Genomic DNA, 23,488 nt, shown 5'->3' with positions numbered 1-23,488 from the left:
TTAACCACCCTGTGTCCCAATCGGAGTGCAAACGCTACAATGATTACTAAAAACTAGGTCGTTGAAATTCAAGATTCATTGATGTTGTTTAAAAAGTGGAATAATATTGATCGTTTATTATGCTGTGAATGAACTATCATGGAAGTGTGCAGTTAATGAAAAACTAATATTGAAACGCGTTTAACCATGTTTTCTTTAATCAACACCCGGAAATCCATCGTGGCTTTTAGTAAAATCCGGCTATCTCTTTACTAAAAGCAACTACCGAACAACCTGTGCTCTACAAGCACACTTGACATTGGCAAAATCATCATAGATTTGATGGAGGTCATATTTTAAAGGAAGAAGAACTAAATGTAGGTGGTGGGATGAATGAGGATTAACAATCTAGCAACCAGTCTCAAGCGAAACACAACAAACGAACGATAACAAACGAATCACCACGAAGGAAACCAGTCGCGTTGGCACGACGAATCTGAAATGTATGGGTAGATCCGCGGATCCAGATTCGGATAATTTCTCTTCTCTAGTTGTAGTGAACGAGAGTGGAAAGCCATAATCATATTGGTCAAGAATAATGATGGCAATAATGATGTGGTATCGCTTAATTTGAACACTTTTTTGTAATAAATCTATTTACTCTATTACAGATCAATCTTGGAGTCAAATCTTGCAAGCTAAATTAGACCCACTCCCCATTATTCGATTGAACTGAAACTTCGCACACAGGCAAACAGTCATTATCCCAGTTGAAGGTTACACTGAAAGATTAGGACATGTCTGCTCACTTCTCACTACGAGTAATAACATTTTGAGTTATCGCGTTTTAAAAGTTTGTAATAAAAATAATGTAGGTAGGTACAGTATACGTTATTTCTATGTATAGTATTTTAAAAGAAGAGGTAACAGAAAATGTACCTAAGAACGAGTAATAGTTCATTACGAACTCTGCATTTTGATATTAAATTCTTATTTTCCGAATAGACATGTTCTTTCCCCTTGATTCATTAAAAAATACAGTGTACCCGTTAATTAATTAAAGAGTTGGATTAGATTCATTTTTCACAAGCAGAAATGTCTGCGAACGATTCTAAAAGTATTATTCTAAGTTAGATTAGGACAACCAATCAATAAATCAATCAATCATTTATTTATTTGCAAAAATACAGTAACATAAGGTGTTAGAACTATTCAGGTACATTATGTGTATTTTGCTTGAAAGCAAGCGTGCAAATATAATGCGTGAAAAATAACAAAATTGAAATTAAGACATTAACATAAATAGAAAATATAGGAAAAAGTCAGTCAGTCGGGTCAGAAGAAAAAAAATGAAATAAGTGAATTTGAAAATAATTAGAAAAATTTGCATAGTTGAAAACAATGAATATGTCAATTTTAATAATACATAAGTACTACGGAATTTGTCGTGACTCAAGACCGTAGTTTGTAGGTTCTTATAAGACCACACGCAGCACGTGATCTGACAGCTGCTCTCACTCCCCACTCGTACAAATATGGATGAAGACGGCTCGCTCAGCGTCGTGCGAGCAGACCGGAGACGTGGTCGGCGATGGCGCGCGCTGCGTCGCCGGTGACGATGCCGCGGTGCGAGGCGGCCAGCGGGCGCACGCTCAGCTCGCCGGCGCACGCCGCCCGCAGGCCGTAGTCCTCGCCCCCCGCGACGCTCTCCTGCGCCTTGAACAGCGTCACGGGCCCCTGCAGCCGCGCGGCGGGCCGGTAGCTGTCGGCGATCTTCAATCTGTGCAGGACGGCGCGCGCCGCGGCGCGCAATTCGTCGGTGTGCACGCGTGTGCCGCGCGCGGCTATGATCTCGCTGAGCCGGGTCAGTCGCGCCTCCATGTCCGGCAGAGGCTCCAGCTCGCCCACCGTCTGCAAGCGGTGAACGAACAAACAAATTAACTCGGCAAGTGCGGAATAGCTTCACGATCACAAGAGTGCAGGTTGGTTTTAATATTTTTTAAGACCTCACTTATCCTTGAACGGTTTTTAGGGTTCCGTAGCCAAAATGGAAAAAAAACAAATCATAGTTTTGTCCGTTCGTCTGTCGCTCCATCTGAATATCGCAGTATTTTTTTCAAAAACTCTAGGTACATCTTAATAAAATTTGGAACAGTTTATTTTGGTAACCGCTACATAATTAAATTTAGTTGTTAAAAGGGTTGAGGTTGTTCTGAGTTGCTTAAAAGAGCTATTTTATTGTCCGTCCGTATGTTTGTCAAGACTCATTATCTCCGGAACGCGTAAAGGTATTGAGTTGAAATTAAAAATGTATAGTCAAGTCTACAACCTCTACCAGCTGTGAAAATTTTTAACTTCTAAGTTAACGTTAAAAAAAGATATGCCCGTTATTGCCGCAAGAAACGTATATTTCAACACTCTCAATGAAATCAAAATTTATAGGGTACTTCCCATTATTCCGTTGACATAGAGCTATGAAATTTGGCAAGTAATAGAATCATCCACTACATGTACTTACAGGGAACAATATGAAAATTATATATTTGTAAAAAAATAAAATAAAAAAGTTTTAATTGTACGGAACCCTCGGTGGGCGAGTCCGACTCGCACTTGACCGGTTTTTTAGTTTTTATACTATTCTACTGTTCCTGAGAGAGCCACTTGACAGACAGACGAACACACGAATCACGCACCACCTCAACTACTAGACAGAGCACATAAGACAACTGTGGTCACCACACATAATTGCTACCGTAGAAAAATACGAATAAGCATGGGAGTGAAAACGTTTATTTCAGTTGCACCTAAAATTCGACTAGTATTCGTGTACATTAAAAAAAAGTAAGCTTTAGGGGAGTATACATTGTATCATTCACGAAGACTCAAGGCACGCGTTGAGGCGTATTGCCATGTTATCAAAGGTCACAAATATGTGTTGCGTTGTTTGTGTTGACAAAAGCTACGCATCTTCGTGGATGACACGAACTATATCTGGGCTGTTATAGTATAGAAATGGAATAGAATACAACTTAGTTGTGCTACTAAAATCGTAGCATTTTACAACTAAATTTGCACCTATGTGTTGTGACCTAGTGCTCTTTGTAAACGCTTCATAATCCGTCTTGATGAACAAAAGACATTTAGTCACCCTTCGGACGCAGATGTTTGAAAAGTATTTTTCTTTGTGATGATAACAAACGAGTACGACACCTCAAAATACTAACCATAACAGGGTCCAAGTCATAAAATAATTGGCCCAAATAGGCAAGTAAATTAGCATCGTCGTGTTGAAGCGAATGAATGGAGTGTTGCTTAGTAGAGCTCTGGATGCGCGAGGCGATGTAGGCGGGCGAGCCGTCGACAAGCACAAGGCGAACGGCGCAGTCGGCGCGCTCTAGCTGCAGCGCCATCTCGAAGGCGACGCAGGCGCCGAACGAGTAGCCGAGGAGCGTGTACGGCGGCTGGGGCTGCGCGGCGCGCACGCTCTCGACGTAGAAGCCCGCGAGCGCCACCATACTCTCCAGCGGCGCCGCCGCGGTGCATTGCAGCCCGAACACCGCGCCGCGCACGTGCTCCGCCACGCCGCGCAGCAGCTCGGCCACGCCCTCGATTGGGTGCACCTGCCGGAAAAATTACGTAAACACAAATTATTATTTACTATTCAATGAATAGGTGAATCAGCAATCATTGAACCTTTTCGTAACGAAATTGCTAAGTAATACCAAATTGTGCTTGTAGCGCATTAATAACTTATCTTTATACGAGCATTGTTGCTCAAGCTGAAATAGAGGACCTTCGCTCGAGCTGCGCTCATTTAGCTCCCTCAGTAGGTACCAAAGGCTGTATGAAAATTATCAGCCTCCTACCATAAATATTGGCTTGTCATCGGCGTTTGCAGGAGGAAGCGAGGGTAGTTCGACGAGCACACGCTGGGGCATGAGCTTGGCGACGGCGGGCGGCGTGCAGTCGGCGGGAGCGCTCGGCGCGCAAGCGCTGCCCAGGCTTCGCAGCCGGCCGAACGAGAGCGCGCGAACATCCTGCACGCCGAGCATCAAGTCGTATCCGCGCTCCAGCATCTGCTTGATCTCTGCAACCATCAGCGAGTCCAGACCCAACTCCACCAAGGTCGCCGTCGAGGACACCTTGTTCACGTCCCGGATGCCTACAGCAAAATAAACGATGATCATTTCATTAAAGCAGGCGGTAACTAATATTAGTTCGCTAGGCAATAATCTCTTTAATAAATTAATAATATACCAGGAGTACATTTTAATTTATACTCTTTATGATTAGGTATTTAAATAAACTAAACAAACAATTTGTACAATTTCGGGTACTTATAACATTTATTGATTAACCAACCAAATACAAAACCGCCTGGATCTGTCACTTAACGACCTGACTTTAACCTACATTATTTGATCATGTAATGATGAAGTGTTTAATTTTGTTCAAGTCTTAAGTATTGTTTCTCTTGTTATTATTTAGTATTTAAATGTTGCCGTATTTTTAGACTGATATTTATTTGTTTACTTGTAGGTACCTACATTTGATAAGTTCTTTGTTGTTGTTTCTCTTATGTTTTTCACTTCATGTATATTCAAACACAATTCTGTATTGTTCATGAATAAATATACCTACTATGACTATGACTATGACAAATTTTTTAATCTACCCTCAACTTGCTTAAGAGCAATTCCTAGCTGAGCAACTTTTCAAATCTCGAATTTTTGAATCTATGTTTCTGTCGCGCTGCGGTGGGCGGGAGCCGGAGCTATCTAAGTGTGAGTGCGCGCACACAGACGCGAGACTCGTGCGCTCGCTCATTGCGCGCCGTTCCGTCGACATCGCCCGCGAGCCAGACGGAATTTATTCTGCGCTGCCCGACGCAAGTTGTTTTTGTTGTTACCACGTAATATATTATACTGTATCTATTACACCCTAATACCAAACACCCTCTCACCTATACTAAATGTATTTTACACCTATGATGACGAAATAATAAATGATTGATTGATTGATTGATATTAATTACCATATAGGTAAAACTGCAAAAAAGAATGATGTCTCAGCTTCGGTTGTCGTCGTACAGTCAAGTGCAAAAATATGTATCGAAAGAATCGTCTCATAAATATGTTACTACGCTCTTATTACACTGGAATAAGATGCTATGGGACATATTTTTGAGTAAGATGTGTACACCCACATTTTTACACTTGACTGTACCTATCCGTATCAGTAAGTTGGGAGTGATCATGGGGTGTTGTGAAATTTTGTAGGTAGGTATAAATATACCTATGGTTAAACTACAATCTATTTAACTTGTAGTACGATGGGGCTAAACTTGGGCCGCCTTATTGAAGAACGTATCGCAATGACAATCTGGGTAAAGTATGTTGGGATAATGCCGGACAATTTTGGGACCATTTGAGAGAACTCGTGAAAAAATGTTTTTTCGAGATCTCAACACGTGACAGATTCTTGAAGTACGTAGCAAATCGTTAAATAATAACCGTAGATTCGGCCTGAATTTTGGTAATCTTCAATATAGAACGGTTTTAGTTTTGTACCTGTGTAAAGATGAGACATACTTTTTTTTAGGGTAACGAGTGTTTTGCCATCAAGGGAGAACATTGGATGGTGAAAAAAAGTTGCTTCTAATGGAAAGAGAATAAGGTATCACAAAGAAATAGGTCCGGTGTCTACCCTTTTGTATCCGATCTTAACCCTGATACAAAAATTGGTAAAATTGTAGCTCTCAAACTTTGATACCTATGTCATAAGGCAATCTGATAAGTAAACAATGTGCTAAGAAACCTCTTATTGTAAGGTTTACCCGAAGTAATAAAAAAAAATACTAAAATAATAGATACGTTGCGAAGTTTTGACAATTTAAGATTTCGTGAACTGTACAGGTTTAGGGAAAGTGTAAATGTATTGTTTATTGAATGGAATGTACTGGAAGATATTAAGTACTTAAGTAGGAGGGACAAAAATCAAAATAAAAAATAATCGTGCCCAGTCCAATTTTTAATGAAGGTCGCCAAAAAAATAAGAATCAAACTTAGAAATCAAAAAGACTAAGTAGTTCTTTAAAAAGGTCAAGGTCACTGAGAGCCCATCTTGAAGTATGGAAAATAATTAAAATTGCGATTTTGTTGGTTTAATTTTGCAATTATGTATATATATAGTTGATATACAATCTTTTTTTTTTTTAATAAAATTTAAGGATCGTATGTAAAGAGTAAAGTAAATATATAGGAAAAGAGAGCACTCTTGAAGCGTTTTAAGGAAACTAATTTCGAAGCCCTATCTCTATTTTGTATCCGAAACTAGCAATGTATGTATGCGTGCACATCTACATATGCATCCGTATGTGTAGGTACTTTATTGCGATATTTAACTCGATTTTGTTATAAATTTCAACATGTATCATCATCCCTATACAATATAAATACTCTTTCTTGCACACCTCAATAAAAGAAAACAATACAAAAAAAAACATACACATAAGCACAGGTAAACAACATGCGGTCTTATCGCTAAAAGGCAACCTTTGGGTTGCGGAAATTAAAAAAATTACATTGTCAGTAACCGTCGCGCTGGTAGTGGTACTGGATAAAAATAATGGTACGAAAGTGTGATCAAGAAAACAATAAATGTGATAATTAAGGTCAGTAGGTAAATTGAAGAAAATTTAAAGTTTGATAATCACTGCTGTTTTTTAAATAGGTAAAGATCTGATTGTTTCTGGTACGATTTTTACCTGGAAGGGTCAAGATCGGATATCGGTCTACAGCAGTGCTAGGTCTGTTAACACAATTACAAAAACAAACACAGTTTCATCACAATACGCAAAATAAATTACAGAGCGAAGATCGGATAGAAGGAAGAATTCGCGAAATTTACCTTGCTCTCTGTGATTGCACATAGCACAAGCCCGACTCCCTGAGCGACGCGGGGACACTGACAGTCGAGACGCAATGAAATGGCGTCTTACACAATGATGCCAACATTAAAAAATAAAGCCAAATTAGGGGGAAATGAATGTCCTACGTTCTTCACCCGCATCCGGTATTTACCCAACATACCTTAATCGTTGAACCGCCGCATTTCAAAATGGCCCTTATTTTGATATCGGCTAGCCGTAATGTAATACGGCGGATTATACAATACGACTGCGATACTTATATATAAATCCCCTCGTCAATGTAATTTCATTAAATTTGCTATCTAGTGGCAAACATAATAATTCATAATAATTCATAATAATTGATTAAACATCAAAGTAGTTATCTTTTACTTGTGACGCACAAGTGTGAGCAATGTAAAATACTATATTTCTAAAAAAATTGCCTACTACGTAATAAAAGAAAATGTGATTATTAAATTATAATACGAAAGGTGGTCAAATCGCAAAATGCTGTCGTTTTATTTAAAATAATGAAATAATTAGACCAGTTCCGAAAGTACCGGGATTTCCCGGTTCTTTAAAACAGTACCGGTTCTGCAATCCCTAATAAGGATGTTATGCCCATCACTATTCCTTCTGTGTACGTATATTTAGAAACTGTCTCCGCCTCCAATTCGTGCGATAAGGACAACTGCAGCTCGGACCGAAATTCACTCGCAAAAAACTCAAAAATCGAGGTTTCGCTCTCGACTGTTTCCTCCTCCAAAACGCAACTAATCATTATGAAATTTTGGAAATTGCAAGAGGAAGAAATAATCTATGCCGCTATGTTTTGATTTTTTGGATATTTTTTGTCATATTTGTATACTGTGCCTTTTTTTACAGCCAATTCAATTTAGCCGTTTTTGCGATTTTCGAGGCGCTGTATCTTTCTTCAAAATAAAATAATCCAAAAAAGCAAAACATAGCGGCACAGATATTGATGATATTGATCTTATTTGAAAAAATCACTGCTCTAGGTTAAAAATCCAGGGAGGAATCAGTCGAGAGCGTTTGTATGGAATAATCGCAACTAGGAATTCCTCTTAAGGAACTTAAGACATATTTAAATACCTAAAGACATATTTATATATCTTAGGAGTATAGCTAGGTTTCCTTCCAGGCGCGACAAGAGAAGGAAGTCGAACGACGAACTGTAAACGCCTGGAGGAGTTATTAGTCCATGAAACATCTCATGAAAGGTGATATCCTACTGTCACTTAAGTGACATCATGGACATGTGCATACTTCGAATTCTCACCTACGGTGCACAAACTTGGTCTTTGACGGCGTGTCAGAACTGTCAGAAGTCCAAACATTGGGTTTGCCAACGAGCTATGGAGCGCAGCATATTAGGTGTAAAATTAATGGATCGTGTCCGGAAAACTACGCTACTACTACTACGCAACGCTGCTCGGAAAGGGGTCAAGCTAAAGTGGGACTGGGCTGGGCAGGTCTGCCGCATGCCAAGTGAATTGTGGGTCAAGATCGTGTCAGGGTGGCAGCTCTGCTTAAAACGAGGATCTTGCAGACCACGTCGGCGATGGCGAGACGAGTTAGACTCCTTTTTAAAGGAATGGCCAGAGACTGCTCAAGATCAGGAAGGCTGGAAAAAGTGGGGGAAGGCTTATGTTCAGCAGTGGGACACTATAGGCTCCCAATAGTAATAAATAAATAATATACACGACTATCATTTTTATTCTATCGTTGTTAACTAACGTAAGGTTAGCGGAGACAAAATTCTATGATTTCTCGGAAATAAATAATTTTTGTTGAGCGTTTATAGAACTCAAATTATCTCTTAAGATCCTCTACTGATTTTCCTGGGATGCATACTGTATATAAATAACTAAATAACTAGGCATTAACGAGTCCCTACCGAGCACATTGGCGACAGCTTGCACGATGTCCTGTGAGGGCTTGTCCCGAGCGAGTCGCTTATCGGCGTGCACTATGGAAGAGGCTACGGCGTATGGCATTAACAGTAGCTTCTCTAGCGTGTGCAGACACGAGGCAATGGTCTGCGGCACGGTGCCGGCCACCTCTGCGTCCCCGAACATGGCGGCCGCGAGCCCCACGTCGCCGATGGCACCCCACTGCACCGCCAGCGCCGGCAGCCCCTCCGCGCGCCGCCGCTCCACCAGCCGCTCCATGCCGCTGTTAGCAAGCCCGTAGTTGCTCTGGCCCGCGTTGCCGCGCCCGCACGACACCGACGAGAACGCCACAAAGTGTTCCAGCTCCGGCGCTAGCTCGCGCGACGCCAAGTCCAACCTGCGCGTCACTGTTCGTAAACAAAAATACTTATTACAAGTACTTGACGTGACCTATTGGGAGCACGTATGATATGGCAAGTTACTGACCCTCAATCTTGGGTTCAGCGATGGCACGAAAAGTTTCCGGCGTCTGGTTCTCGAGGAGGGCATCGCGCAGAACGGCGGCGAGGTTGAAGATGCCACCGATGGGCGCCGCCGCTGCCGCCTCCAGCAGCAGCGCGCGCGCGCCCTCCAGCGTCGTCACGTCCGCTAGCGACACCAGCACGCGTACGCCCGCCGATCGCCATCTACGAACAAACACGGTTTTTGGCAACGGGAAAAATATCAAAATTTAAATTAAAACTGGAGTCCGAGTTTTGTATCACCTGCGGATACACCAAGACTGGTAGCCAGTACGGACGCCTCTGCGTGATGAGAGAACAACGGTGCGCGCACCGCGGCTCACCAGCCACTCGCAAAGCTCCAGACCGAAGCCGCCCAGCCCGCCTGCAACCGGCAGCGAAAGGGAATATAGAAATCGGCCAAAATTATTCGCATCTCAACAGTTAGTACGTTAGTAACTACCTATCGATGGGGTGGTTAGTACTGACCGACGAACACGTAGCTTCTTCCAGGATGCATGCACGCGCGGGGCATGGCGAGTGGTAACCGCGGCCTCGCCTTTTCGTTCGCCAATGTGTCGTCGCGCACGCGAATCATAACCTTGCCGATGTGCTTACCCGTCGCCATGTACCTGTAAGACAAACTAGCCGTGAGGCACCCGATGTGCAATATTACGAGCACGTCCAAACTTATTTATTTACAACTCACCGGAATGCCTGCTCGAGTTGGTCGTTAGCGTAGACGATGGTGGGAAGCGGGCGCACAGCGCCGGTGGCGATGCCTATTTTTACGCATTGCATCATCTCCGCTTTCTCCGTGTGATCTGCGGCTTCGCCGAACAACGCATCCAGGAGAACACCGTGCACCGTCGCGTTTTTCAACAATACTGCCATGCCCAGCGCCGAGTTGGCGCTCAGGTCCAGCTTGCCGACCTCGAGGAAGCGGCCGCCCTGCCCGAGGCACCGCAGCGAGGCCTGCAACTTGTCGCCCGCGAGCGAATTGAGCACGAGGTCGACGCCACGGCCGCGCGTGCGGTGCAGCACGAGCTGCTCAAAGGAGCAGTCGCGCGAGTTGCCGATGTTGGCATCTGGCAGCTGCGGAAAGCGCTCGCGAAGAAAGGCGCGCTTGGCGGGCGAGCCCACGGTGGTGTAGACTGTACAGCCGGCGTGCAGCGCCACGGCGATGGCGGCCTGACCAAGCCCGCCCGCCCCCGCGTGAATCAGCACGGCCTCGCCTCGCCGCATGCGCCCGCGCACCGCCAGCGCGTAGTACGCCGTCGCGTACGCCACGGGCACTGTAGCTGCCTCTTTCAGCGACCACTGCTCCGGCACCTCCCACATGAAGGTCTCATCCGCTTGCACCGTGGTCGCCAAGCCCATCGCCTGGACTACGCCCATTACGCGCTTGCCAGTTGATGAATACCCGCTGAACTCTAACCCAAGTAAACATTCCTGTAAAATTAAACAAAGTTTTACTTACTCTAAAACAATTGAAATAGAAAAGATTTATTTCAGACCATGTCCATATCAGTGGTTAGTAACAGTAAATGGTACAATAAAAAACTGGCCAAGAGTGTATCAGGCCATGCTCAGTGTAAGGTTCCATAGTTACCATTCTGTCAGAATAGTGTACATTTGGACCTATTTGTAAGTAACATGTACAGTGAGCTGCGAAATTGCAATAAGAAAATTTTGCAAATTTTGAATGAATTCATTGATAAAGTCGCCATGCACTTTTACGGCTGATGGTACATTACAAGCACACGGTAGTACCTTTTACTAAGAAATGAAGACTTTTGCAATAATTCAAAAATGGCTGGACCGATCATATTCGCTACAGTTTTCATTAAAATTATTTATTAAGCTTATGTTTTAAAAAAAAATTGGACTAATAAATCAAAACTAAGAGGGGGGAAGCAGCAAAACCGCGGATGGACAGGCAGAAGGACTTGGCGAAACTATAACGGTTCCTAGTTGACTACAGAACCCTAAAATCAATAAAAATAATATTAGTATTAATATTCATTCTAAGACTAAAGACTAAAATTATATATTACTAACTTGCGCAGTCTAGAGTGCCCTGTGCACCAGACATGTAATTTCATCCAGTGGTGTTAGAACAGGCAATCCAGCCTGCTGGCCACCATGCGTCTGTTGGAGCTGGCGCACAGGCATCGCATCTAGCCGCCGCCGCCGCTAGATGCCGCTCGTTTACGCATAATGTTGTGAAAGCCATCTGTCCAATGACACTTTTCTTGTCTTTAATAAAAGATCAGTTATTTGATATGGTTATTGTACTGAATACTGTGTACCTTATCAGCGAGCCCAGCGGGGAGAGAGTCAGGGGGCAGCTTGCCGGTGGCGAGCATGATGTCGCGGAAGTTGACAGACGAGTAACACACGCGGCACAGGTCGGTACGCGGCGGTTGTGGCGCGGCTGCGGCGTGGCGAAGCTCGCTCTCCACCCAGCGCAGCGACGACAGGTCGCCGCGCGTCAGGGTGTTCACGTACGCGTGCTCCACCTGTTGCCGGGGACCAAGATAAAATTTGTGCTAGGCATCAAACGCGACAACACAATAATCAGCATGACGCGACAGAGTTCCTTCTGACAAAAACAGCTGAGCAACTGCACGTTCCTTCGTATTCAAATTAGAACCATATTATTCATCTAATTTTATTGATCCCGTATACATATATCGCATACGTTTAAATTTGAGGTAGGTACCCGTCACTTTTTTTCGGGCCGAAGAATCCCAGCTCGGCAAGTCGCTGTTTTGAGCGAGCTACATGCGAGTCTAAGTCACAGGAAAACTCCAGGCCTTCAACGCGGAGATAGTTCTTTGACCTTGGCTAGGACTTCTAATACCGGGATACCTTTTGAAAAGCATTTTTCAATACCGGTATTGAAAAATGAAATCCCGGTATTTCAAAATATGCGAAATATACAGTAAAAACCCTTTTTATGCATTAAATGGTTATATTCGGCTGCATCAAGATTCCCACTACACGTGAATTGCATCAACCTAGCATCTTACACTCATTTAATAATAATTGGAATGCGAATCTGAATATGTGGTGATCGGCGTGAGATAAATATCTAATTAATCTCACTATAAATATTTCTGGAAATTATGGTATAATATAGTAGATACAAATTAGTTCTTCAAATATTGGCAGTTACGGCATACGGTGGGAAAAGAGCAAAGAACTGTATTAGCAGAGTTTAAAATTCACTGTACAAAGAAGGAACTAAGCGGTATAAGTATGATTTTTCATTTGTAATGCTCTGAAACTTCTGAAAGTGGTTAGTTGTTGTTTTAAAAAGTGTGCAAAAATTGATACGTTTCTGCACTAGAGCATTTTACGTTCCCAATACGCATTTAGTTTATATTACGATACGCACTTAAAATTGGATATTAAATTAATTTTTTGTACAATATCCATTCTAATATTTAACTCCCCATTCCATAAATCGCGATACTTTTACCTAAATTGTTAATTGAAAGTAACCTCAAGACACTATAAAAGTTTATACTTATTTTAGTTTCCTCGTATTCTAAATGACAAGTAGAGTGTTTTACTAGAGTAAAGGCACCATTTCAGTCTCGGACTATTGGCGCTCTCACTGCGTTTGAGCGCCAAACTACCTCGACAGGAATGAGTGCCTTTCATCATTTGGTTAACAATCTACGATTTATGGAAAACCTGACCACATGTTTTAACCATTATTGCCCTTGCCTTAGCTTCTTGCCATAGGTAAATAATTAAATATTTGGGAACAATCTTTCCCAGATCGACCTAACTCCAAACTAAGCAAAGCTTGTACTATAGGTACAGTCGAGTTCATAAATGTATGAGCAAATCCAAGGCTTCAAAAATAAATAAGCATAGAAAAGTACATATGCATCTGAATAGATTAACCAATCAAAAATATGTACACATATCACCTGTCATATTAATCTGAGCAAGTATCACAATAATATGTAAGCAACTGAAAACTGATAAATATGTGTACAAATATTTTTCATGTAGTGGCACTAAAATTTTATGTGAACATATAAGTCCGTAAATATCTAAACTACCATAATTTAAACAAACATAAGACTCAACGATTTGACAATCATCGAAAAGAGTACCGTACTGTCAAATCATACATTTTGTCTCTTTCATTTTAAGTGTCAAGTTATTGTCTGCTTGCGGCTAAGAAGCCATTTTTGCTGCTTTCAATTTATGATCGACTTAAAAGAGATTGTTATCAACTTTAATGACTGGCCACTTACAATTTAAAAAATGAAGCTGTTCTTGATGTTAATCTTCAGCTGTCGATCATACTTATTATATTTTGAGTTTGCCAAGTTTTATGAATAAAGGGCTTAAAGTCTAATGGCGTTATTCATAAACGCGTTACAGGCCTGAATTAGCTATGAATCGTTTGTCTTTATCTGTCATTTTGACTTATGTATTTGCAAGAAAGGGATAAAACGTTTTATGAATAAGGGGGTTGTTAAGAGTATAATAATATATGTACCTATAATAACATATACAAATTGTGATTAATATGCGTTGCATTGAATATTGAATGAATAAAATTTATTCCTATATCAAAATGTACAGAATTTCCAAGCATTTCAAACACGTCATGTCAAAATACAATACAATAAAATAATAACAGAGTAACTTATAATCTCTAAACTTAAGACTAACTTAAACCTATTATATATTTTGATAAGTAGGCCGTGAGAACCAGGTGATTTATTTATTTAGTTTTAATCCGATATTTATGAACTTCTACGTGTTCACATAAAATTGTAAAACGTTAGTACAGATATTTTTGTGCCACTACATGCTTATAAATATTTGAAAAAACTTTTGCGTAGTTATTTGTGTACTTTCACTTACTTAAATAATTTTGAAAAATATTTGTACACATATTTATCAGTTTTCAATTGCTTACATATTATTGTGATACTTGCTCAGATTAATATGACAGGTGATATGTGTACATATTTTTGATTGGTTAATCTGTTCAGATGCATATGTACCTTTCTATGCTCATAAATTTTTGAAGCCTTGGATTTGCTCATATATTTATGAACTCGACTGTACTAAATAATGGTATACATACTATAGATAAATACATACTAAAGTACAGAGATAACCTCAATAACTTAGGAACAAATGATAAACATACAAGTGAATGCTCTAACCGGGATTCGAACCCGGGACCTCGTGCTTCGTAAGCAGGGTCACAAACGACTAGTCAAGGGACCGTTAAATCATGATATTATGATTATAATTGTTTTTAAATGGTACCTGTCGTTGGACGGGCGCGGTGTCTTCGAGCGGCAAGTGGCGGTAGGTGCCCCAGACACCGGCGCGCAGCACGTTGAAGGCCAGGTCACGCTGAACCTGTGCACGATACGCCGGCGCGTCGGCGGCGAACGCGTACGTTGCGTCGGGAAGGTAGTACACGCGCAGGCGTTCGCCGCCGGGCTCGCGCCGCAGGCACGTCCCCAGCCCCAGCACGCCGGAGTCGGGCGCGCGCGACCACACGAAAACGCGCATGTCCTCTCTCTCGGCGCGCTTTAGGGCAATCTTTAGACGTTCTACCCACGAGTAGTCTTCATCGCGCACTTCTATAATAACGCTTGTCACTGGCACGGTCACAGCGGGCCTTAGCAGCACGTACTCGCACGACTCGGAGCGGTTTCGCGACACCTTTATAAGCAAGACATGTCTTAATTACAAGCTTAATTATTCACATAAAAGTAAGTTATAGGTACCATCTAGAAGTACCTACTTAGGGCGGCATGTATTGCAACCCTATGAGGTACAGAACATTGCGGCCCAAAGAATCTGGAACTTCCTGGATTCCACGGGCATTAGTAATGAACTTTAAAGGGCCGTCACAATAGATCACTGCTTGGTCGACGGGGCACTCAAATACCCCAATAATAATAATAGTGATACCACGGAGCTAGCATGTACCAGAGTGAGTCCTGCGGCGGCGGCGGCCGCTTGCACCGCTGGGACGTCGAGTGCGCACGCAGTCTCCTCCAGCAGAACGAAGCCGGCGAGGCCACTCGTCGCTGCCAATGAACACAACACGTCGCGCCGCGCCAATACGTCGGCCCCCATCACTAAGTGGCAGCCACTCTCCAACTCGGCGCTCTGCGCGACCTGAATATATTTAGAACAGGCATAGATTAAACTTGTAGATATTCATAAAGTAAAATAAAATATTCCGATGATGATTTTAACGGTCTGCACATTTTATTCCACCGATGTGCGTGTCAAACCATGCATACATTTTTTTCTTACGGTAAGGTGCAGTAAATTGAATGGGTTAGGTAAGCACTCGCATAGGACCTTGCGTAGGTACCTTTATCCCAAGCGGGTCCATGGCGGCGGCGTACTGCATGGCATCCCCGCCGGCCACCAGCGTCGCGTCTACGCGCACGCCGGGCTCCGCACCTAGTACTGTGGGCAGATCACACGCTACTGAAACAAGTCATCTGTCTGGCGCGCTCGACTCGACTCGGGCACTAGCAGGTGCCTGACACTGCATGCTAACTCCAAATGCATACGTACTATAAAAGGACAACTATTTCGTAAGCCAACGCGCTACTTCCGCCAAGCTTTTCCTGAAGTTTTGTTAGATTTTAAGCTGTGTCGAAGTTTCATTTTTGCAAAAATGATATTTAATTTGTTGTTCTGCTAAGGGACAGCAGTGTTCCATTTTCCGCCTTTTGTTTCAAACTGTTCAACTTAAGATAGCTTTCAACTTCAAGACAAATATTTCGTATAAAATTAACAATCCGGTTTTCGTCGTACATACCTTGCACTGCTTGTGGCAGTAAGAGCGCGTCCGCGGGCCGCTGTAGAGCAGGCTCGGTCAGTCGCAGCGTGAGTACGTTGCAGTTCTCGAGTACGAGCTGCAACGCGGCACCCAGCGCCGCGGTCGCGGGACTCTTATCTTCCGCGGCGTCCAGCGGGACGAACTCGTACTTCTCAAGGCGTGGCGGCGCCTGAGAGTTCATGCGGCGCGGCGCCAACGAGGTCTGCGTACCGCGGAACTCGAGCCCACCGGCGACGATGACATTGAGGTCGCGGTAAAGCTGCACCGGCACTGCACCACCGGTGGCCCCCGCCGCCTCGAGCTGCGCTGCGGGGTCGATCACTATTCGCTGCAGCCGGGTCGGCAAATATAGGACTCGCTTATCGATGCCGATGAGGGAAAACTGTATCGCCGTATCCATAAACGAAATCCAGTTTCCCTCCCAATTGAGTAATCCGCGCGTACCGCGCGCATCCGAAGACTTGATGCCGCGGAAGACGCCTTTGTAGTTGTAGCCGCGCAGGCGTAGCTCCTTGTATATGTCCTCCGAGTCCAGCGACGGCAGGTCCTCCTGCACAGTGTCGTACTCGCTCAGCGCGGCGACAGACAAGCGTTCTGCGGCGGCGTCGGCGGTGAGGTGCGCCGTGCCCGTCGCTACCACCTCGCCGCCCTCGCACACTTCGAACTGGTTCGAGCCACTTAGTAGCGACACGAGGAAGCGCACCGGCGCGCCGTGGGTCATAATGGTAGCGCGACGGAAATGTACATTCTCAAGCACCACCGCTGCCTGCTCCATTTCTAGGTTGTTCATCTTCGCTACGGTACGCCACACCAGCGCCTGTTCGACAAAATATATTAAGTATATATTTTCCATATTTTAATTTATTAAATATTTAATGGAATGCAGATGACGTATTTACGCAACGCAATCTACTTAACTAGCACTAGCATAAATCATGGACCTCTGATGCAAAATTAATAAATACAATAAATTTAATTTAATTTGACAAGACAGACAGCCGTAACCAAAACCGTAGACAACCACAATAATTGATCACGAGTAGGCCAACACTCACAAGGTATCCGGTCGCGGGGAATAGGACTCTGCCGTCGATGTCGTGGCCCGCGAGGAAGGCGTCTCCGGGGCTGCTGAGGTCGTACTCGATGACGGTCTCGCTGCGACCGGCCGTCTTGAAGTCCGCCACGCTCCACTCCACGGAGTGGTCCCAGCCGACATGCGACGCGAGCGAAGGCGTGCCGCGGGACACCGGCCACGTTACATGCGGGTACAATCGTGAAACCTATAGATAAAGTATAACTTTAATGTTTAAGTAAACAATATCCAGGACTTTAATCTTTACTTTAGTAAAAAGGGTCACCTGAGGTTGTAGGCCGGCGGCGTAGGTCTTGCCCACGGCGGAGAGTAGGTGCACGAGCGCGTCGGGCGCGTCGCGGCGCACGAGTGGCACGTGCAGCGCGTCCGGCAGCGCGCGCCGCACGATGGCCTGCAGCAGCGCGTGCGGCGCCACCTCCAGCAGGAGCGCCCGCGCTGGCACCAGCGCCAGCACGCTCGCGAACCGCACCGGTGACACTAAATTGTTCACGAAGTACGCGGCGTCACAGGTCCGAGCTGCAACATGATTCAATGCGAAGGTCAATGCGGAATCCGCCAGCGTGAGGCATGAGTTAAATGGGAAATTTTCGAATGTTATTGTTTTGATATAAGATGTTTATTTTGTATTATTATCCCATTTAAATAGAACAATTACTATTCTTATATGTATATGTTGGGAATCGTAGGCGAATCATATTAGAGACAGCACTTGAGAACCTTCTATCGTGGATGGCGAGGGTTCTCAATGAAATACGATGTTCAACTTACAATGTTTACTGCACAAGACTAATTACAAATCATAGGCTCATAGCACACGTAAGTCGTAACATTTCATATATTAAGCAAACCAGTGGGCTTGACCCCGGTTCAGGAACCGCCACCGACACGTCATCTTCTCCCTTTCGTTCTCGCCTGAACATTGATTGACAGACACTGCGTCGAACGCCACTCAGGTGTACTGTAGCAAACTAGTTTGCTCTATTTGTCAAATATGGCGTGATAAAATGCAAGAGATGGTGATAGATGGCACAATTCAGCCGTCTTGAAAGTCTACAACTGTAGCCTTAGGGCCGGTTCAGACGGACTGCAACTCGACTGCAACTTGTATGGGAACTGCATGCCGACTGAATTCCAACTGCAACGTCGACGTGCAGTTCCCATACAAGTTGTAGTCGAGTTGCAGTCCGTCTGAACCGGCCCCTAGCCTTGTGTAGTTTGACTCTACATATTCGCTGACGTGTTCGAAACTTACTTTCTATACATCTCGCTCGCGCTAATAGGATGTCATTCATTACGAGCGAGATGCATAAAAAGTAATGATATTACTGGGGGCTGTCGCGAACGTATTGCGAATGCGAACCAGCTAATATTTGCCAACGTCATGGAGTAGATGGCGCTAGTAGTCACGTTTAACTTAAGTAACCGCTTCTAGGTTATTGGGATTTTTTGAGGGAAGTTGAGAGGGTAGATGAGAACGACAGTAGGAAAAAGGAGGTTGTGTGCGAACAAATCGACGCGGCAGTGATATTTGCTTTTAGATCAAGTCAAGAACGTTCTTATGGTGTTATTAGAATAATGATGTGTCTCGGGTATATTGTGACCCACGTTATCAGTACTCAGAGTGAACAGTGATCCAGTGAGGCTAATATGAACTTAAGGTAAACTTTGTGTGAGGAATGGGGTTGCTATAAGGGGAGGTTTGGAGGCGACTATTAAGCTCAAGAAACCAGGTGGATAATGATGTGATACTCATGTTATATGTAGGTAATAAAGTCGGACACCAGCACAACTCATATCGTCATCTCACTAACATCCAGGCCTCGTATAGGTATGTAGTACATTTACATATCGCTTTCCAGTATCCGTAAAAGCATTAGCTCATTCGATAGGTTAATAAGTATGGTGAGCTTGGCGACATGGTGGAGCATGCTGGGAATTTTTATTCACATGCACTGTTATCATCATCAAAAGTAACATATGTTTATCTCTAACATATGAAAAGTTAATTTAGCATACAACTAAAGAGCTACAATATTTGGTTTATTTAATTCAATTTAATGTTTTATTTCAACCATGAAGCCCATATTTATATTATTTCTACCAAAAAGGTATTCAGCAGGCGAATGTTAGTGGTTCACCTGAGCACATAGGCAATTGAGTGAGTACCTACATACATTTTAACTGAACATTCTTGCTCTTTGATATACAAGAGATTGAAAGTGTCAGTAGGTATCATAATATAGTTTATAAAAAGCAGATATATAAATACATACTTTCACGATTATTAATATTTTGCGACAAAGGGTAGTCTGAATTAAAAAGCTCTCTTTAATCTTTGAAAACAGTGTGTTTATTAGCCCTATAGCAGCTATAAGCAGTGGAATGGAATTTCAAGTTATGGTTTTGAATGATATAAATATTTAAATTTTTATGTTTTAGAACCAGTATTTGTCACTAATTGATGTGATAAAAATTTTTGTGTTTTACCAGAGCAGCAAAGTTTGTTTTCAACTCACGTGCCTTGAAACACTCGCAACGCTCAAGATTTTACTTTTACGCTCATGATTATATGTGACGTTACTAAACAGATTCAACATTTCTATGTTAAAAGAATGAGAGAGTGGCAAAGATTGTCACATCAGAAAATATAGTTATCTCTACTGAATAATAAAAGGTGAAAGGACATTCTACTCAAATTTTAACGCCCAAATAACCCAAATTTTAACGTTAGAAATTTTTTCAATTATCAGTGAAGTGTCAGCAATTATCCAATTGTTCTCTTAAATGTCCTATGAATGGTGCCATTACCATACCTGCTCATACCTAACAGGTCAAACTGCTCAAACCTAAGTTTAAGTTGAACAAGAGGTTTAACTATAATCTATATTTAGGTACCTATACGTTATGTTAATATTGATATTTATATTTGATTATGTAGGGGACAAGGTACTTTACCTACGTGTTTAGATTTAGTTGCCTGACCAATCTTTGATATAAATTAAATAAAATCATGCACTAATAAACATTTACGACATTTTGAATTAAAATTTGCTGGTCAATTTGTGTTGTGACCCAGGATGCATCCTTTCAAACAGCGACTTTATCACAGATTCAAATCATGCTGTTGATCAACAATTCATTAACAAAATAATTAACATTTTAATATTAAAATAATAAGAATCAAAATCTCACATTCATTGTTCTGTTTGGCGGAATAGTTGTTATAGTTAATAGTATCAAATTTAAAGTTTATTTATCATGCGGGTAGTTGATATAATATAATGCCTTGCCGACTGTTGTTGCTTACAAACCAGTTTAGGTCTGACCTCCGATTTGGTATATTTTCTGTAACTTCGGGATCTAGTTATATTGGTGTTTATAATATTTTGTGAAAAGGACCATAATCTCTTATGAATCATGATGCTTTTGTATAACACGCATTGCTTGCAGAATATCCGCTTTATCACAAATTATCAGCTCAGCCCTGATTTGACTCGTCGTGCGCGCAAATGTGCGTGGTGTATGGAAACAATTTATACTGCGTGTCTTTTTAGAAAACGAATGTATCATGTTTAACATATTAGGTAGGAACCAGATTTAACATTCGTTCGTTATACTTATATGATCCATAAATATTCTCTTAGAATGAAACAAAATTTATTTTATCAAGATTAATAAAATAATACAGTACAAAAATATTCTTTGTTGCTCACCAATATAAAAACGAAAATAACATACAGATTAAGCACATGGTGCACAAACTATGGTGCACAACAAGCGGTTTTATCGCTGAAGAGCAATATCTTCCAAACAACCAGACTAGGCTATTATAATCGTATGTTTTGCGCATCCATATCTTCACTAAGTTAAAATCAGAAGCATTCGCATTGCGTGTAATTCAAAATTCGAAATTAACCCTTTCACTTCGTTTGAAGGACTAGAACCACTCATAACATAAGAGATGTTAAGGAATGTCTTGCCTCATCGTTGTTTGTTGTTACAGTTGTAAGGTATTGGTACGGGTTGGTTTCTTAGAAGTTATAGGTATCATTTAGATGTAGTAACCTGTAACGTGCCTTAGTGAAAATGCAGGAGGCACTTGAAATCAGATTACAATTTGATGTCATAATATGTACATGGCTCAACTCAAAGGACCAGGACCATCAGACCCAATCAGAATCGCGCAGCCACTCCAATGGCACCAGCAAACTGCCAATAATGGGGCTCGCGCTAGATTTAACAGTTGGCATGCATGATATTGCTGTCCTGAAAAATAAACGGTTAAAAGGATTGTAAACGAATAAAGAACTGCCGAATATATTATGTTTAAATAATATTCACTTACTTTTTCTGTTCATGTAACTCAGCACAGTATCTTGATTCAATCCCAATTAACATTTCAACCAGTATCAGAATCAGTAAATATCAACTTGTATAACAGCAAATTGCAAAGGCAAAACTGTTTAGTATAAGCCACCAGGCTATTATAATATGTTTGCACCTAATCCATACCCTATAGGTATGATTTCCTATTATTATTCAACCATTGATTCATAGTATGGACAGTCACAGATTAGCGATTTGGTATAAACTAATTAGATACATATTAACTTAACTTCTGAATTGTGTATGTATCTATGTCATGTACATGCGATGACCCAAACCTAGGGTTAAAAATATTAAAATATATTATTATTGAGAAGACTTCAAATGAAAGGCATACTAATTGAATGGGCTAGTGGTTTCTTTATTATCTATTTTATTCGAACAAAAACAGGTAAGGGAGTGGTAGATGATTTAAAGAATAGTCACTAGCCATGCATAACTATTTTAAATTTGTTAAATGAAAGTGGAATCGAGCAGTAGATGTTAATTGATGTCGCCAACTCAATCGAGTCTACTCGTCGTAGATGTACATATTAAGTACCTTCAACCTTCATACTCATAGTAATAATTACAAAGGTGGTAGAAGACCATGGTGGATACATTTCTGAATAAGATCAGAATTTCTCAAGTATTGTGTTATTTTAATAAATGTAATGACAGAAGGAATTCAGATATAATATCATCTATGTTGTATAATATCATCTTTAGAAACAATAAAAAGGACTTTATTATTAATTATTTTAGTATGCAAAAGCTCAGACCATTAAACCTTTAAAAGGAAGAGATTAATCATACGCCAAATAATTATTGATAATTATTGATCGGGACACCTCAGCTTGTTAGCTTGTTTATCAGATTAAATCGGATTGAAATGCAGACTGGAGCTACACTATGATCCCAAGAATCATAATCACAATTAGAATCAGATGTCATATAAGGAAGTTCGATATCTTTCTTGATTCATTTTAATATTGCCGTGAAATATCGTAGTGTTAAGGCTGCACTCGACGCCAATGACCTCGCGCGTGTGGGCGGAGCTTTATACCCCTCACCGCACCACCCGCTGCAAAAGATCGAGCGCGCAGAGCTATGCGTTCGAAATAGAATATCGCTTGCTCGCGCGTGAAATGCAGCACAGGTCCGTCTAGCAATACGACTTGCCTCGCACTGCCTCCGCAGAGGGGGGTAATGTTAGGAATCTAGGCGGATTTAGGCTTATTGTTTTTAGGAATTGAGGCATAGTTTTATGAAATTGCAAAAAGCAAGAAAACCAAATAATTTTATAGTGTCTTGTGAGAATGATTGTAAAGTTCCATATTTTTGCAGAAGTAATACCGATCTAACTGAAAGAAATATAGTTGTGTAAATTAAAATAGATTTCCAGAAAAATATATCGTTGGTCATATCTTGTAGATTGTTTAATATTTTTTGCTACTCAGAAAGTATCAATCTTTAATATAAAATATGGTTCTGAATAACTTAGTTTTACGGTATTTTACGGGAAGAGGAGCCGTAATTGTTTTATGTACGACTCCTACAGTAGCAATAAGACAGATTTATTCGTTGCCGTATCGTCATAAGTCACTGTGGACACCAGTCCTGTGTGGTTCTTCACCAGTGCACTCGAAGCCGCTCTTCCTTGGGCGGTGTATGCTAGCCTGTAATGTGGATTTATCTTTAATGTTATTCTGTTCGCCCAACGACGTGTGACCATACGTCCATCCCTACGCTTCCTTGGCTCTTCCTTTCTTGGTTCGGCCTCGATAGCCGTAGAAACTAAGAACGCTATGGGTACAAACAGTGGATAACCTCGGTGATGTCGAGTTTGTCAAGAGTTGAAGCAGT

General features: G+C 41.9%; 1 protein-coding gene across 1 annotated transcript in view; it reads right to left on the bottom strand.

Moving 5' to 3' along the window:
* Positions 1-871: 871 nt before the first annotated feature.
* The window catches only part of LOC133517275 (fatty acid synthase-like), a 39,458-nt gene continuing 16,841 nt past the window's right edge, over positions 872-23,488 (bottom strand). Inside the window, exons 7-21 of the mRNA XM_061850508.1 lie at positions 17,523-17,773; positions 17,220-17,444; positions 16,144-16,981; positions 15,664-15,785; positions 15,294-15,476; positions 14,619-15,023; positions 11,618-11,827; positions 10,015-10,757; positions 9,795-9,937; positions 9,570-9,690; positions 9,292-9,491; positions 8,811-9,212; positions 3,846-4,141; positions 3,204-3,599; positions 872-1,890 (exon numbers count right to left, since the gene is read on the bottom strand). Of these exons, the coding sequence (XP_061706492.1) occupies positions 1,534-1,890; positions 3,204-3,599; positions 3,846-4,141; positions 8,811-9,212; positions 9,292-9,491; positions 9,570-9,690; positions 9,795-9,937; positions 10,015-10,757; positions 11,618-11,827; positions 14,619-15,023; positions 15,294-15,476; positions 15,664-15,785; positions 16,144-16,981; positions 17,220-17,444; positions 17,523-17,773 (4,892 nt within the window). The 3' untranslated portion in view covers positions 872-1,533. The remainder of the gene's footprint in view (positions 1,891-3,203; positions 3,600-3,845; positions 4,142-8,810; positions 9,213-9,291; positions 9,492-9,569; positions 9,691-9,794; positions 9,938-10,014; positions 10,758-11,617; positions 11,828-14,618; positions 15,024-15,293; positions 15,477-15,663; positions 15,786-16,143; positions 16,982-17,219; positions 17,445-17,522; positions 17,774-23,488) is intronic.

The sequence above is a fragment of the Cydia pomonella genome, chromosome 4 (assembly GCF_033807575.1).
Source record: "Cydia pomonella isolate Wapato2018A chromosome 4, ilCydPomo1, whole genome shotgun sequence".
In the NCBI taxonomy this organism is placed as follows: Eukaryota; Metazoa; Arthropoda; class Insecta; order Lepidoptera; family Tortricidae; genus Cydia; species Cydia pomonella.
Note: the sequence above shows the minus strand (reverse complement) of the source record. Positions and strands in the feature narration are given on the sequence as shown.